Raw genomic sequence first — 16,589 nt, forward strand, 5'->3', positions numbered from 1 at the left:
CAAAGTCCAAAGTATTTAGTGTTCCAGGATAGGGTCCGGAGTGTGGCAACTAGGGGATTTTCACAGTAACTTCATTGTAAGCATACTTGTGACTAACAAATAAAAATAATAATAGTCCTTTGATAGAATGAGCAGGGAATTGATGGATCAATTTTGCCAGGGGTGCATGTAGTTCTGTGGTCCCTTTCCTTCATTCATATCAAATTTCAAAATGTGCAATTTTGCAGAATTAAAGTTCAAAAGGTGGTTCTAAAAAAAAAAATCACTTTCCGCATACTCCAAATAATGTTCCCCAATATCTTTAGTAGATATGGAATTCTAGGACAACAACACCGTACAGCTGAACCTACTGTACAAATTGTTCACTGATTACCAGAAGTCAAGGTCCTATTATGATTGAGAGAATGGAACTTAGAAAGGTCTTACAGAAACAACATAATCATAAGGCTCAAGTTCAACTTTTTCAACTCAAAGTTGAATTGCAGTGAACTGTTGTCCCCTGGGACAGGACAGTGGTTAGCACTGCTGCCTCACAATGTCAGGAACCTGGGTTCTATTTCCGGCTTGGGTCACTGCCTAGCGGAGTCTGCACATTCTCCCCGTGCCTGCATGGGTTTCCTCCAGGTGCTCCGGTTTCCTTCCGCAGTCCAAAAGAAGTGCTGGTTAGGTGCATTGGCCATGCTAAATTCTCTCTCAGCATACCCCAACAGGTGTCGGAGCATGGCGACTAGGGGATCTTCACAATAACTTCATGCAGTAAGTCTACTTGTGACACTAATAAATAAATAAACTTTTTCAACATGCACTTTCACCCTAATCGGACACAGGTTTCACCATCCAAAAGGAGCAATAATTCACACAACAGAAAGAGAAAAGATTACACAGACATGTAAATCTTTATAACTGGCACATAATTCTAGAACTTTCTTAAGGATTGCTCTTCCTACTAAATCTCTCCAATGCCACATGCTCTTTCATTTATTCAAAAGGCCACCATAATTTTTTAGTCACAAATCTTCTCTGCTTCTACATTACAGAGATAAGGGCAGCATCACCATGTACGACACCTTCCATACATCAGTTTACTGACTGTACTTCCACAACTGTGATGCTGTGTTATCACCGAAGTAAACATTGCAACTGAATTTTCCAGAGTTGGAGGAAGATTTGCACTGTCCTCATTTTGAATTTAATTGGCTGAAATGCCAGGTCCTCTCAAACTCCCCAGTACATTACTTATATCATTGTCACGATGGCAAACCCTCAACTGTTTGTGACTCATCGGTACAAAATTCAAATGCCACCTTGATTAATTAGTCAATAAATGATCCACTCCCATACTGATCTCACTATTCTACATTATCGACTGAACACTCTCCAAATCTAACTCTGCCCTCTCAACATTGTTCCCTTTCATGGTTATCTGATAGCATACGTCAACTCTTCCAAGTTCAGCACTTAATCACAGAACGTTGCCCAGAATGGCATTATTAATTAATATTAGAACAGCCCATCTCTGCTACTCATGCTGAAAAAAAAGAAGGGATACAAGATTTTGCACACCTTTGGTTCCATTGATATGAAGCTATGCGTTCCTCTACTAGAAATTGTTGAACGTTTCATTGTCCTACTGTGGTAAAAGTGGTAATAGTCTTTCAATGATCCAATCTGGAAAAGAAAAAAAGAAAATAATTCAATGCGTATATTTGCATTGAAACATTCAACTCTCTACCTTTCGTCTATCTTAGATAAATTATTCAGTTTAATTTAATCTAGGTGATCTCAAATGTTATTCTGACCTTCAAGATCATCTTTCACAGAGAAATGCAACATGATACAAAACATACCATTACCTTTTCATAGGGTCATTTAGTCCTGAAGACTACACAATTTTCCAGCCCTAGGTTAGGCCAAATTTGCTTGTACACATTAAAATACTATCAACAAAAATCTATCATGACAGGAGCTCCTTGCTGCCTTCACACAAGACAATGTTAAATAAATCACAAGAAAAATGCAAAAAGACTGATGTTTGGGATGATAGGATTGTTGAACAAAGAGAGATTGGGTCACTAGGCCTGTGTTCACTGGAGTTTAAAAGAATTAGAGGGGATCTCATTGACATGTATAAAGTTCTAATGAGGCTGGACAGAATGGATGCAGGGATGATGTAAAATCGGGCATAAAGCAGCTAGCGCAAATGGCACCAGTTTTCACAACACCAGATTTCCAGAGTGGCCAGCTTTTTGCCAGAAGTGGGCAAGAATTTGATTAATTTATTTAAATGTGGATTTCAACATGTTTAGCGAGTCTAGCACTCAATCGTCCGGACTCGCTCGCCTTTTTAGTCTTGCCGGGAAAAAGTTCTTTCCGGTGAGGAAAACACACGTCCCCATGAGCGAGGGATAGTCCTATTAGCCTCGCCAGTGAAACCAGAGGCCATTGAAAGCCTCCCACCCCCCTCCTCACCAGAGAGACCGAGTGCAAGGCAGGGGGGGTGCCCCTTGGGCAATGCCACCCTGGAACTTAGGCAATGTCCATCAGCAGTTCCAGGGGTGAGGCCTGTGGGGGGCCAGCTGCCAATCTGCATGCAATCGGTGGGGGAGGAAAGGGAGCTGTGATTGGTCTGGGCAGCGGAGCTACAATTGGTCTGGGTAGTGGGGGGCATCTCTGGCCATGGGCCCCTACGATTTGGGGGGGGGGCTGCTGCTGTGGTGGTGGTGGAGGAGGAGAAAGTTACTTGAGGCTGCCTGCAGTAGCAGGGGCCTGACAGCTCTCTCTCTCTGTCCATCAGATCCCCGCTATTGTTAATGCACATGCACAATACCTCCCTCTACAGGCAGTCTGGTGGGCTAAGCTGTGCCCACAGCCCCTCTGGAAACTAGCCCATGTTTTTAGAGACAGAGTGCATTCACCCAAAAAACAGATTTTGAACTCTCCTGTTTTCAGACTAGCTGGACACTTAGAAAAAAATCTCATAAAATGCCACCCAATGAACCAAATGGTCAACTCCTATTTTCTATGCTTCTATGTTTCCATGTAAAAAGCGCAGCTTCCTGTAATATTAAAAAGGAACTATTAATTGCCACTGTGAGGTTTGTTAACATTACCATTTGCTCACAGCAAAATGTTTCCACATGAAGACTTGAAGAAATTTTACAAATTAAAGGCCTTTTACACACATATTTATAGACAACAAATTAAGGTTGCTCAACTGTATGAACCTACAAGAATCAGTTTGTAGGTTGGTCATCTTTGATCATTTTAATCTGATTGATAAAAGCACAAAGTATAAACAAATTTCAGCTCCATGCTAGATATTCTATGGAGTTTAACTTGATTGATGGTAGTGGACCCCATATCTTATGATCAGAGGTCACTCATTGCTCAATGTCTAGTCATAAAAGAGTCATAATACAACTCATAAAATGGTACACTACATTTTTAAACAAACGCTCACATTTCTCTTACATTCCAGAAGGTACAAAATTTAATACTCTAGAAAGAGGGAGGCCATTATAATTTGTTATACGATATGAATTGACCTTTTGTTTTGAAAACAACAAATTTTAACTTTTATAAAGTTCCTCACAATACAAAAAAAATGAAGCAGGCTACACAATCCGTTAAATGCACTTTCCTGAATCAATTGTCTGAAGCAAGTTGCATCAAATTTAAACAAGGAGCTCCACTCATGAGGCAGAATTTTCCTATCCTGCTCACCACAGGAATCGTACTGGGCGAGACATGGGCCATCCATTGACCTTGGGTGGGGTTTTCCAGTCTTGGGGCAAGTATTTATCCACTGTATTTGTCTTGTAGATTTTTATTAAAAAGCACACTGTACAGGACAACAAAAAACTTTGACCTCTATGTGATCCAGGTCTGCGTGCCTGGAGATTGCCCAGTCAAGTTGCCATTTGAGACTGTTCCCAAGCTCGTAGGTGTCAGCCTCTTATTGTCAACTTCCATAGAGCTCATGTGAAAGAAATGATTCCAAAACATTGACAGTGACTGTTTGGAGTGTCTTAAACTGTCCACTGCATGATATCACACAGTGGGAAACAGTATTCTGGATAGGCCTTTCATTTCAATCTAATCTGCATTCTCAGAAGTTGTGATCTGGAGGTCAATTTGTTGTTTAAAGTGAGGAGGAACCAAGTAATACAAACTTGTTAATGGGACATCAAATTTAGTAAAATTACTGAAAAATATTGAAGACAGAGTGAACGAGCACAAGGACAACTATCAACTGATCAAAGACAGGGAGTTAGCTTAGATTTCTGATCAGAAGGTCATGTCTAAGATATAGTTGAATGTTTTTTGAAAAGGTCATCAACATGATACGTACGAGAGCCCCAGTGGTGTTGTCTACACAAACATGCAGAAGGTATTGGATAAGGCTCTGCACTAGAGATTAGCAGCAGAATGAGGGCAATGGTAGCCTTGTGACATGACCTAGTAACTGGCCTGGAGTTAGGAGAGAAAATTGGGATAACAGGTTTATTCTCTGCCAGGCGCATGCATTAGTATGTTTGTAAAATTACAAAGCATAAGGCACTTTGTTTGAAATAAAAAGTGGGACATGTTTTTGACAAATTTTCTCTGAAAAGCTGGTGAATGACTCTAATGACGCCTGCAGTCCTCTTGTTTCACATCATTTTTCGTGTACAACTCTAAACATGGTGATAACAATTAGGTGCAATGCTGCCCTCAGCCACCATTCATTCAAACCGGAGTCACTAGGTGTGAAACAGGAACCTCGGCCAAGTCCATTTCCACATCTAGCCAAGAGACACCAATTAGCAAAGAAAGAGAGACAGTTATCTCAACACACACATCTCTGGTCCTAGTCTGGCTGGTTATTTGAACTTTCTTCAAACCCTAAGAGGAACATTTTGATACTTCAAATCAGATAAAGTTATAGGACAAAGCAGCTTTAAGCATGGCACTGCAGGTCCATTAAGTCACAAGGTCTAGTTTACTGAGAGGCTCCATGAGAAAGATAACAACAAGATAAACAGAAACCTGCAGATTAATTATTACAAAAACACTTGATTTCTGGGAAACAAAAATCTCTGCTTGTTGCGGCTGAAAAACAGTTCATTTCACAAAGGTTACTGGAATATGATTTGAGAAGAGCTAACTGCATAAAAGGACAAGAAAATCAAATGCAGATAATTAACAGTGTTTCTTGCAGAATTTTATTGGGGTTGAAGGAGAGAAAGGAAGAGAGGTCTGTTTATTAGGAGATGGAAAGTAACTCATTCTGGAGTCATTTCATGAATTTACTTCTCCAGATTCACAGCTCACATCCACTAACTCAGGGTCACTAGGAATGAGCAATAAATGCAGGTGAGGCCAGCAAGATTGCATCAAGAACATCTTAAAACAGATGGAAAAGGGAAGAAGAAAGAATCAACCTAAGCATCTTCAGTCAATCTATATGTGTTAATTGGTAGCCAAACAGTTTCACTGCGTACCAAATAGGAAGCATTCTGTGATCAGGCCTCCTAAGTACAATAATTTACTGAAGGTAAATTATTGTACTTAGGATAAATGTGTAGTGGTCCATTTTGGCAGGACCAATGGGATGCAGGAGTACAATATCAAGGATAGGAGTCTTAGCAGTGTTGAAGAGCAGAAGGATCTTGGGGTCCAGGTCCATAGGACTCTTAAAATCGGCCTCGCAGGTGAAGGATGTGGTCAAGAAGGCGTATGGTGTACTGGCCTTCATTAATCGAGGGATTGAGTTTAGGAGTCAGGAGGCAATGCAGCAGCTTTATAAGACCCTGGTCAGACCCCACTTGAAGTATTGTGCGCAGTTCTGGTCGCCTCACTACAGGAAGGATGTGGAAGCTATTGAGAGGTGCAGAGGAGATTTACAAGGATGTTGCCTGGATTGGGAGCCTTGCCTTATGAAGATAGGTTGAGGGAGCTAGGTCTCTTCTCCTTGGAGAGACGAAGGTTGAGAGGCGACCTGATAGAGGTTTATAAAATGTTGAGAGGTATAGATAGGGTGGATTCTCAGAGGCTATTTCCCAGGGCTGAAATGGTCACTATGAGAGGACACAGGTTTAAGGTGCTGGGAAGCAAGTACAGAGGAGATGTTAGGGGGTAAGTTTTTCACTCAGAGGGTGGTGAGTGAGTGGAATCGGCTGCCGTCAGTGGTGGTAGAGGCGAACTCACTGGGGTCTTTTAAAAGACTTCTGGATGAGTACATGGGATCTAATGGGATTGGGAGTTACAGGTAGTTCTATGGCTTGGTAGGTATAGATGTGATCGGTGCAACTTGTGGGCTGAAGGGCCTGTTTGTGCTGTAGTGTTCTATGTTCTATGTCAATGGGAACCCATCACTGATTACAACTTATTTTTAAAAAATAAATTAAGTACATTAGGAGCAACCTACAGCACATTTCAATAAACCATCATCTTGCACAAACAGCCTTGTGTAAACAGAAGCTAAACACTGCAAATATGAACAAGCGTGGCACCTGTAACAGTTAGGTTGCATTTGATATTGAAGAACCAGAGTACTTTTGGTCTTTGATCTGTTCCTTCTAATATGCAATTTAAAAACAATGGCAAAATTGTGTTACAATATCAATTAAGATGAGGGTACTTCTAGGCAGTGAGTCACATAATAGATGAGCTATTTTTCTAGGCTATAAATTAGAAATGCAATTCTGGTTTAAGCCACGTCCATCCACCGACATACTGGAAGCACTGTGGAATAAATGGCAGATGGAAGTTTAACAGTTAACACATCTTAAATCACCTCCATTTATTTGCAATGAAATAGGGATGTACAGTTTGAATTCTGAAAGCATTCTCACTATCTTGCCAAAAGCATTTTTTAAAATTATTGCCACATAATCTAAAAGAGAACATATATAAAAGTGAGGCACAAAAGGGAGCAGAGTAACAGGTTTCACAGTCATCATAAATTACATCAGACATTCAGTTACATCGTGAAGGCAAGTCAAGTCACATTCCTGATTCAACAATATCGAACGAACAAAAGAAAAGCATGTCCTATATTCTGGATTAAGATCTAACAGAACAACACAAATTATCCAAGTTTCCTTTTGTTCGAGCCTGACATTATGAATTCTGTAAATGTTCTCATGGTCTGTGTTCTCAAGTATTTTGGTAACATATTGTCAGCTCATCAAGATAGACATTTGGAAACAGCATTGGAACTTTTGCCCCTACTTGAAAATGCAGTATTAGTGTACAGATTAGTTGCCGTATAGAATTCTCCCATATTATTCAAAGTCATTAGATTTGACTGCATCACAGAGATTCACAGTTCCGAAAACCACTCCTGGAGTAACCAAACAAAACTGACAATTAGTAATGAATAGTTGATCATTGAAAGCACAAGGACATTCTCTTCAACAATTCAGAATTAAATTTAAACCATTAGAAACAAAATAACATCCTAACTCATTCTGTCAGGCTCCTAGGTAAGACAAATTTTGACTAGGAATATTGTATTGGACAATTAGATGGAGTGATTTTCAAATTTCTATCCTAATTTACTCCATCACTTTATAAATCACAATAGTGCTTTTCAACCACAAGTGGCAGTTAACTTCAGTAAAGGAAACATTATTTAAATATCCCTACTCACAATCAACTTATCAAACAGGGAACTTTCATTGAAGATTGGCAACTAAAATTTTAAGGGCAAACCAGAAATACTGAGGGATTGGTATCTAAGTTGACCATTTGTTGTATGTCAACTGAAATCATACTGGCAGCAAAGTGGCAGAGGTTAGCACTGCTCCCTCACAGCTCCAGGGGTCGGAATTGAACCCGGTCTCGGGTAACTGTCTGTGCAGACCTGCACATTCTCCCTGTGTCGGAGTGGGTTTCCTCCAGGTGCTCTGGTTTCCTCCGACAATTATAAAACATGTGGGTTAAGTTGATTGGCCATGATGAAGTGCCGCTTAATGTCAGGGGATTAGCAGGATAGGGGCTGGGTAGGATTCTTATTGGTGCAGGCTCAGTGGGTTGAACGGCCTCTTTCTGTACTGTATCTTAATGGAGCAAATGGAAATCTGCATGCAGATTTGATCACATAAAAATCAAAAACAAATACTGATAACAGTTCTGTCAAAATTACAAAGTATGGGGTGGAAATTGATCCTAAATTACTAGGGTAATAACTAAAAGAACATAATCTGTGTCCTGCTCTAAATGTTTAGATGTTATCTGATTAGTAAAACAGGTCAAATCTGTCCCTTCAGCTTAGTGGATAAATTCACCACGCATTGTGGTACATGTATACTTAAGGATAGTTAGCGTGGCTTTGTCAGAAGGAGGTCATGCCTAAGGAATGTCACTGATTTTTTTGAGGAGGCAACCAGGTGTGTCGATGAGGACAGTGCAACTGATGTAGTTTATATGGATTTCAGCAAAGCTGAATCAATACTACCAGAAATTATTCACTTAGGAATAATTCAGTCCCTTATTTCAAACATCTATCCACTCCAAAATTCTACACGTATCCAACATTCAGACAAGTGTTCATAGTAGAGAAACATGTTTTTTTTTACACAACATGATGACATCTCAAAAGGGAATAAATATTTTACAAGCAATAAAGGTTTAATATACATGTAACCATAAATATAAATTATTCATCAAGCCAAGAGATGAGTTTTTTGTTCTTCTTTCACTAAAATAAATTGTAGACGCCTCAGTTTATTGGCTTCTAGAAACCAGAATCTGAAACAATCACTTTTAGCAATAGTGAATGTCTTTAGTTCAAAGTTATGTTGACCAAAGAATAATGGCATTACATAAAAACGCATCAAATAATCCAGTACCAAATCCAGTTTACAGTTATATTATAAGACTTTGTCATTTGTAAGCAAGCAATACAAATTGTAACTAAATATATATTGGGTAAAGGCATCACTAACTGTTAAGCCCCAACAACCAGGAATATCCCAACCTGGACATACTATATTTGAAACCCCTGCTGAAAAGTGCATGTAGTTTATTCATTCATTGAACATCAGCTAGCTTGGTCAGCATTTACAGCCCATTTCTAATTGTCCTCGAGAAGGTGGTGGTGAGTTGACTTCTTTAACAATTGCGGTCCATGTGGTGTAGGTACACCCACTGTGCTGTTACAGAATTCCAGAATTTTGACCCAGTGACGGTGAAGAAACAGGGACATATTTCTAAGTCAGGATCATGATGGGTTGGAAGGGAACTTCCAGGTGGTGGTGTTCTCATAGGATACAGAGAACAGGCAAGATCAGGTACAGCTTGGGTACTCAACATAGTTAAACATCTAATCACCAATAAGCTCACATGGAAAATGGGCTCTTCACTGAGATACTGGAGGACTGTCACCTGTGACACGACCAGCTGACATAAGTCAATGCATTCAGAAGATGGAGAGAATTTTAAATAGCTCTTAAGCAACATGGATTTGCGAGTGGAAAATCATGTGTCACAAATTTAATTGAGTTTTTTGAAGAGGTAACCAAGAAGGTAGATGAGGGTAGTGCCGCTGATGTTGTCTGCATGGACTTTAGCAAAGCCTTTGACATGGTACCGCATGGTAGGTTGTTGCATAAAGTTAAGTCTGACAGGATCCAGGGTGAGGTATCTAAATGGATACAAAATTGGCTTCTTACCAGAAGCCAGAGGGTGGTTGCAGAGAGTTGTTTTTCAAACTGGAGGCCTGTGACCAGTGGTGTGCCTCAGGGATCAGTGCTGGGTCCACTGTTATTTGTAATTTATATTAATGATTTGGATGAGGATATAGGAGGCATGGTTACTAAGTTTGCAGATGACATCAAGATTGTTTACATAGTGGACAGTGAAGAAAATTATCTCCAATTGCAACGGGATCTTGATCAATTGGGCCGGTGAGCTGACAAATGGCAGACGGAGTTTAATTTAGACAAATGCAAGGTGGTGCATTTTGGGAGTTCAAGCCAGGGCAGGACTTACTTAGTTAATGGTAGAGCACTGGGGAGAGTTACAGAACAAAAGATCTAAGGGTACACGTTCATAGCTCCTTGAAAGTGGAGTCACAGGTGACAAAGTGGTGAAGAAGACATTTGGCAGGCTTGGTTTCCTCGGTCAGAACATTGAATACAGGAGTTGGGACGTCTCGAAGACATGGTAAAGGCCACACTTGGCAATTGTGCAATTTTGGTCACCCTATTATAGGGAGGTTATTATTAATCTAGAAAGAGTGCAGAAAAGATTTACTAGGATGCTACCAGGACTTGATGATTGAGTTATAAAGGAGAGGCTGAATAGACTGGGACTTTTTTCTCTGGAGTGTAGGAGGCTGAGGGGTGACCGTATAGAGGTCTATAAAATAATGAAGAGCATAGACAAGGTAGATAGTCAGTATCTTTTCCCAAGGTAGGGGAACCTAAAACTAGAGGGCATAGGTTTAAGATGAGAGGGGAGAAATACAAAAGTGTCCAGAGGGGCAATTTTTTTCCACACAGAGGGTGGAGAGTGTCTGGAACAAGCTGCCAGAGGTAGTAGTAGAGGGGGGGTACAATTTTATCTTTTAAAAAGCATTTGGATAATTACATGGGTACAACAGGTATAGAGGGAGATGAGCCAAATGCAGGCAATTGTGATTAGTTTAGGGGTTTTTAAAAAAAAGGGCAGCATGGACAAGTTGGGCTGAAGGGCCTGTTTCCATGCTGTAAACCTCTGACACTATGACCGAGTTTCACAGCAATTCCAGTTTCCAAAATAGGATGATCAAGACGAAAAAGCTTAAGCTAGGCTGCTTGAGATAACTCCAAAAGTTTTCATGTTGTACTTTGTAGACAAAAATAATTCTGGTCCCATCCCTCAATCCAAAAAAATTAGTGAATAAGCACATCTCATGGTAAAGCATTGTGCTATACTGTTACAGAAATTGAAGCTTTATTTCAAGTTATCGCTTCTCATTGTCTAAAAAATTGAGGAAGACTCATCCTCTGGTGGCACAGTACAATGGTTGACAGCAACCCTTGAGTGCCTCGCACAAGCAGCCATGTGAGCCAAGACAGTAAGTGTGAGCACACAATTCAACTAAATCATAAGAGAACAAATTCCGTCATCATCAGATGCCCATTCTCTCACATTTTGATTCAGCAGATAGTGATAGATCCCACTGCTGATTATTGATTTTTCCCACTAATAAAGCCAGGGACACTGAAGTCAAATGTAGTGGTCCTAACACAGCAGCTTAAGTAATTTAACACAGTCCAGGCCTCTTGATTTATATGGTTCAGTGCTCCAATAGGTAGTGCATTTTTCTATTAGGGAGAAGCAAGTTTCTCACTTCAATCCAATTTGAACTAATTCATTGAATTCAAGCAGAAAATTATGCTTCAATTGGCTATCATGTCTTTGGACACGAATTGGACATTTTGAAATGTGCGCATGTGACAATACCATATTTGAACAGCTGAATAACACTCATTGTCCAGGCACAGACATAAAGAATGATCTCTTTGTCAACAGCTGCTTGCCATCACCATCTGTCAAATCATCCTTTGAAAAACCCCATTCTTCATTTTAAAAAAACGTAAAAATGAAAGAGAAAAAGATCCTAACAAAGTGTCACCTGTGACTCAGTAGTAGCACTTTCACCTGTGTTAAAAAGCTGTGTGTTCAAATACCACTCCAGAAATTTGAAGGCAATAATCCAGGCTGATGCTCCGGTGCAACACTGAAGGAGTGCTATACCTTTAGAGGCATCACCTTTCAGGCGAGGCTTTAGGCTGAAGCTCTCTCAGATGGGTATAAAAATCCCATGGTACTGTTTCAAAGAGGAGCAGAGAAGTTACCCCACTGTCCTCACCAAGATTTATCCTTCAATCCACATGGCAAAAACAGATTGTCGAGTTATTATTACATTGCTGTTTGTGGGAGTTTGCTGTGTGCAAATTGGCTGCTACATTTCCCACATTATGACAGTGATTACACTTCAGAAATACTTATCAGACTCTGAAGCACTTTGGCAATCATGTGTGTGCCTATAGAAATGTCAAATTTTTCTTTAAGCCTTCATAATCCTCCAAGATATCTACATTCCTCAAATTCAGGCCTTTTCCCCACTCCTGATTTTTTATGGCTTAGGCCATAAGATTTGAAATTCCCTTCTGCCACCCTTATCTCACTTCCCTCAAAGATTATAGAATCATAATCATACAGAGCAGAAGTGGCCCTTTGACCCAGAGTCCACACCAACAAAAATAGGAACCTAAATTGTAGAAGCACATACAATTTTGTGTGGCCTATACAGGTATCGAACCCATGATGACCTGGGCATTATTAGCACAATATGCTAACCATCTGAGCTAACCAGCCAACTATGTATTGTTTTAATCAAACTTTCAACCTTCTGACCTAATATCTTGTGTCTCAAAGTAATTTTGTTTTTTTGATGATCTGATGAAGTATGTTGGGACATTTTGGGACATTTATGAGGGGGATTGAATATAAAAGTAGGGAGGTCTTGCTGCGGCTGTATAGAGCATTGGTGAGGCCGCAGCTGGAGTACTGTGTGCAGTTTTGGGCGCCGTACTTACGCAAGGATATTTTGGCCTTGGAGGGAGTGCAGAGGAGGTTTACTAGGCTGATGCCGGAGTTGAAGGGGTTGAGCTATGAGGAGAGGCTGAATAAACTAGGCTTGTACTCGTTAGAGTTTAGAAGAATGAGGGGAGATCTCATTGAGACGTATAAGATGATGAATGAGATGGATAGGATAGAGGTGGAGAGACTCTTCCCGCTCAGAAAGGATAGTAGGACTAGGGGGCACAGCCTCAAGATAAAAGGGGGGCGGTTTAGAACAGAGTTGAGGAGGAACTTCTTCACTCAAAGGGTGGTGAATCTCTGGAATTCTCTGCCCGTTGAAGTGGTGGAGGCTACCTCGCTAAATATTTTTAAGACGCGGGTTGATGGGTTTTTGATAAGAGAGAGGATTAAGGGTTATGGGGAGAGGGCGGGAATGTGGAACTGAGCCACGACAGATCAGCCATGATCTTATTGAATGGCAGGGCAGGCTCGAAGGGCTAGATGGCCTACTCCTGCTCCTATTTCTTATGTTCTTATGTTCTTAATGGGTTAAACGTTATGTTATAAAGTGAATGATGAGCTATTTTCATTATGAACCAAACTTTATCCCATAATTTGGAAAATTGACAAGAGCAGAGTGACATACTACTGAATTATTCCTGAATAGGCAGGAGAGCAGCGTGACAAGCATTTTCTAGCAAATCAAAATGTTTTTCTGAATCTTAAATTTCTCACAACACAAAAAAAAGTCCAACTTACCTCCACCCTTACTAATGATGATTGGCTCCCCATCCTCTTCTAAATTCAAAACCATTGCACACAAAACCACCTGTGACCTTACCATTTTACAATTTCCTTAGCATAAGTCTTCAACAATAAGCGAGGCTTGGCATCCTCCTCCCTCAATTGTAGGTACCACAGACATAAACCCCACACTCAATCCCTCTCTCCCTTCTCAAAATTGAATTCTTCAAGCTGGCATCATCATTCAACATGGCACCTCTGCTTTATCAACCACTTCGGAACATTAGAACCACAGTATCTTTACAATGTAGAAAGAGGCCATTTGGCCCATCGAGTCTACATGACTCTGCTAAAAGGCATCCCTCCCAGATCCTCCCCTCCACCCTATCCCCCTAACCCCACACATTTACCATGTTTAATGTACCTCACCTACACTTCTTTGGACATTAAGGAGTAATTTAGCATGGCCAAACCACCTAACTGCACATCTTTGGATTTTGAACATATACCATATTTGTCAGGAAATACAGATGCAGTAAAGGTGTTGAATGACACCTGTAAACAGGACAAAATCTCCCGTAGACAGGAGACAGTGGGAAAAGTGCAGCTTCAAAAATAAAAGCAGGTGCGAAAATGAAAAGTGTTGCCAGATAAAGGGGCAGCAATGCGAGGCTAAATTCCTCAATGGAACTGGCTGGATGTCCAGATTGGACTTGCAGCCCGCTTGTGATCAGGGTGGAGATTCGGAGTGTTTGAAGATTGAGCTTTATTTTCAAAAGGACAATGGAGAGGCTGAACCTGTCCAAGCAGGTAAAGGGGAAAGGTGGTGGCGAATCCGGTGCCCCCACCCCCCTCCCTCCGGGAGGAGGAGATCTCAAAGTCCACTCGCTCATTTCCAAACAGCGGGAAGCGTCCCCGGAGTCACTGACTCTACCTGCTACATTCAACCTGGGGCTTGCTTTCTGTGTGTGGCTCAGCTTTCCAGATCTGCACCTCTCCTGCTGGCCCCTCTCAAAAAGAAAAAAAAAGCATTTCGCCAACATTGTTTTTGGATGAGAACTGAGACTGTCCTGTCCGGTTGCAGAGTTGCCCTCCCCCCAAAAAAAATGCCCCACCCGTCCCCCTACTCACCACCAGCCAGGTAAACCACCATCCTAGACTAGTATCCCCCCCCGCCCCCGCCACCGAGACCAGGTAACTCCTCCCACCCCTACGAAGCCGAGCCCAGACCCCAGGTACCTCCCAGTCCCCCAGCCCAGACCCCCACCGGGAGGCCAGCTCCATCACACACCTGCGCTACTCCACCTGAGGAAAGAGTGGGTTAAAATTGCTCTGCTAGAAGACCAGGTGTGATCCGAAATCCGGTCCCAACACTTTTCTGAAAGGCTCTCAAACATCATTTATAAAAAAAAGTTAACGTTTTGTTTTGCAAAGGAGTGCTTTTAAAACGCACAACGTAGCCCAATTAAAATCATTTCGTCAAGGAAACCCACTCATTGCAAACTAAGTTCATTATTCCTGAATTACAATCTGTTTTTATTCCAGCCGGAGAGTCACAACTTAAACAAGCAACAAATCCGCCCACTGTGCTGCTGCCGGTCTGGGGAAATTACATTCCAACCTGGGAGCTATGGAGAGTCACAGATCAATGTTTCTAACACACACTCACACTCACACAGGGTCAAGAATGAATTTGTTCCCAAAGCACCTTACCTGTCCCAAGTTTCTGTATCCGTATTTACTCGCGATTGTATTGGCTTCTTCGCTCCCCCCGGTTATCCTCACAGCCCAGTGGTTGGTGTACATTAGAGTTCTGGAAAAGGGCAACAAAACCCCGAGGAACAGCACCAGCGAGAAGACAAGATCCCAGCACCACTTCGCCGTTCGGCCCATCTTTTTTTTTGGGGGGGGGGATTGGGTTAGGGGAGGGGGGAGAATTCAAAAAAAAATCTGAAGTCCGGATCCTCGCACCCAATTCCCGTGCTCAATTTCAAGAGACGGGCAGAGAAAGCGTGTGTGTCCTCTCCAAGTCTATCTTGGAACAAACTCGTCCACTCCACCGAAAAGCACGATCATCCGCTCCTCATGAACCTTTCTCTCTCATTGAGTCGGGCTTTTGATGACAAACCAGGTGGAAAGAGAGACTGACTGGAGCGCCAGTCAGTGCCTGTGGTTTGGATGTGCTCGGCAGACCTGAGCGGATTTATGAGCTGCTGTCGTTCCCAGTGGTGCAGCTATTGTGTGTGTGTGTGTCTCTCTCTATCTCTGTGCGCGCCTGTATATTAGATACATAGACCTTGTGCGTGTGATGAAGTGCACTGTTCCCAGCTCGCTGGCTGTTCTGTTCCTCACTCAGATAAAGCTCTGCCTTAAGATGGCCACAGCGCCTCCTCCAACTCTACCGGTAACTCAATTAACCCTCAGCCCCCTCCTCCGCCAGAGAAATCTACGAAAAAGAACTTCCCCTGGTCCTAGTGCTCTCAGCTTACAGCTGGAATTTTTTTACGCATATTGTAAATTTCTAGCAAACCAGAGGGGAAAAAAAAGTTCTGGCAAAATGGATTGCAAATGTTCTTGCACAATTGAGTCTGTCAATTTCTGCTATCGCCACACAACCATATAATTGTGTAACTTATTGAGATGTTATTTTTTAATGTTACATATAGATCGGGGGAAATAATACTCTGCCCGTCCTACTTAAACCGACAAGGAAACAACCGTGAACTCTCACCAAGAATGTTAGGGAGAAATAGCAAGCGTCGTGAAGTTATGAATCAAATGGAATCCCTTCAATAACATTTTCTGTAATGTAATATGATAGGTCATAGCCCACACATTTCAGCTAGTTAAAATTACAATCCTTTCATTTCAGGAAAACATATCCCAGCAAAACAATATCGAGGCTTATCTTCATCCTGAAATATATAAAAGTGATTTGGGGGGGTGGTCAGGATTGCCCTTTTGTATTGGTGGTGGCGTTGTAGTTTCAATTAAGGTTTTGAAGATTTTACAAAAAAATACAGCAGCGGAAAAAAAATGTGCAAACCAAGGCTGAAACGCTAGATTAATCACTTCTGAAAAATCTACTGACCATCGAAACGATTTTAAAAAGTCGTTGTGGCCAAATTGCAAACCCACCTGTAGCCAGAATACCTCAAATAACAATTGCTTTATTAGAAGGGTCGTAATATAACTAGAAAACAAAAGATAAGTTGGTTACTAATGACATAGAATTTTTTTTCCCCTCAAGGTTTATCTTTTTCTCCTACCCCCACCCCGAACTA

General features: G+C 41.4%; 1 protein-coding gene across 3 annotated transcripts in view; it reads right to left on the reverse strand.

Annotated features, from left to right (window-relative positions):
• The window catches only part of pcsk5b (proprotein convertase subtilisin/kexin type 5b), a 338,718-nt gene extending 323,500 nt beyond the window's left edge, over positions 1 to 15,218 (reverse strand). For all 3 annotated transcript variants that reach the window (XM_080188893.1, XM_080188895.1, XM_080188894.1), the window contains exons 1-2: positions 15,019 to 15,218; positions 1,564 to 1,668 (exon numbers count right to left, since the gene is read on the reverse strand). In XM_080188893.1, coding sequence (XP_080045019.1) covers positions 1,564 to 1,668; positions 15,019 to 15,198 — 285 coding nt within the window. In that variant the 5' untranslated portion in view covers positions 15,199 to 15,218. The remainder of the gene's footprint in view (positions 1 to 1,563; positions 1,669 to 15,018) is intronic.
• Between the last annotated feature and the right edge of the window lie 1,371 nt (positions 15,219 to 16,589).

The sequence above is a fragment of the Carcharhinus amblyrhynchos genome, chromosome 5 (genome assembly GCF_965287045.1).
Source record: "Carcharhinus amblyrhynchos chromosome 5, sCarAmb.v2.hapA, whole genome shotgun sequence".
Taxonomy (NCBI): Eukaryota; Metazoa; Chordata; class Chondrichthyes; order Carcharhiniformes; family Carcharhinidae; genus Carcharhinus; species Carcharhinus amblyrhynchos.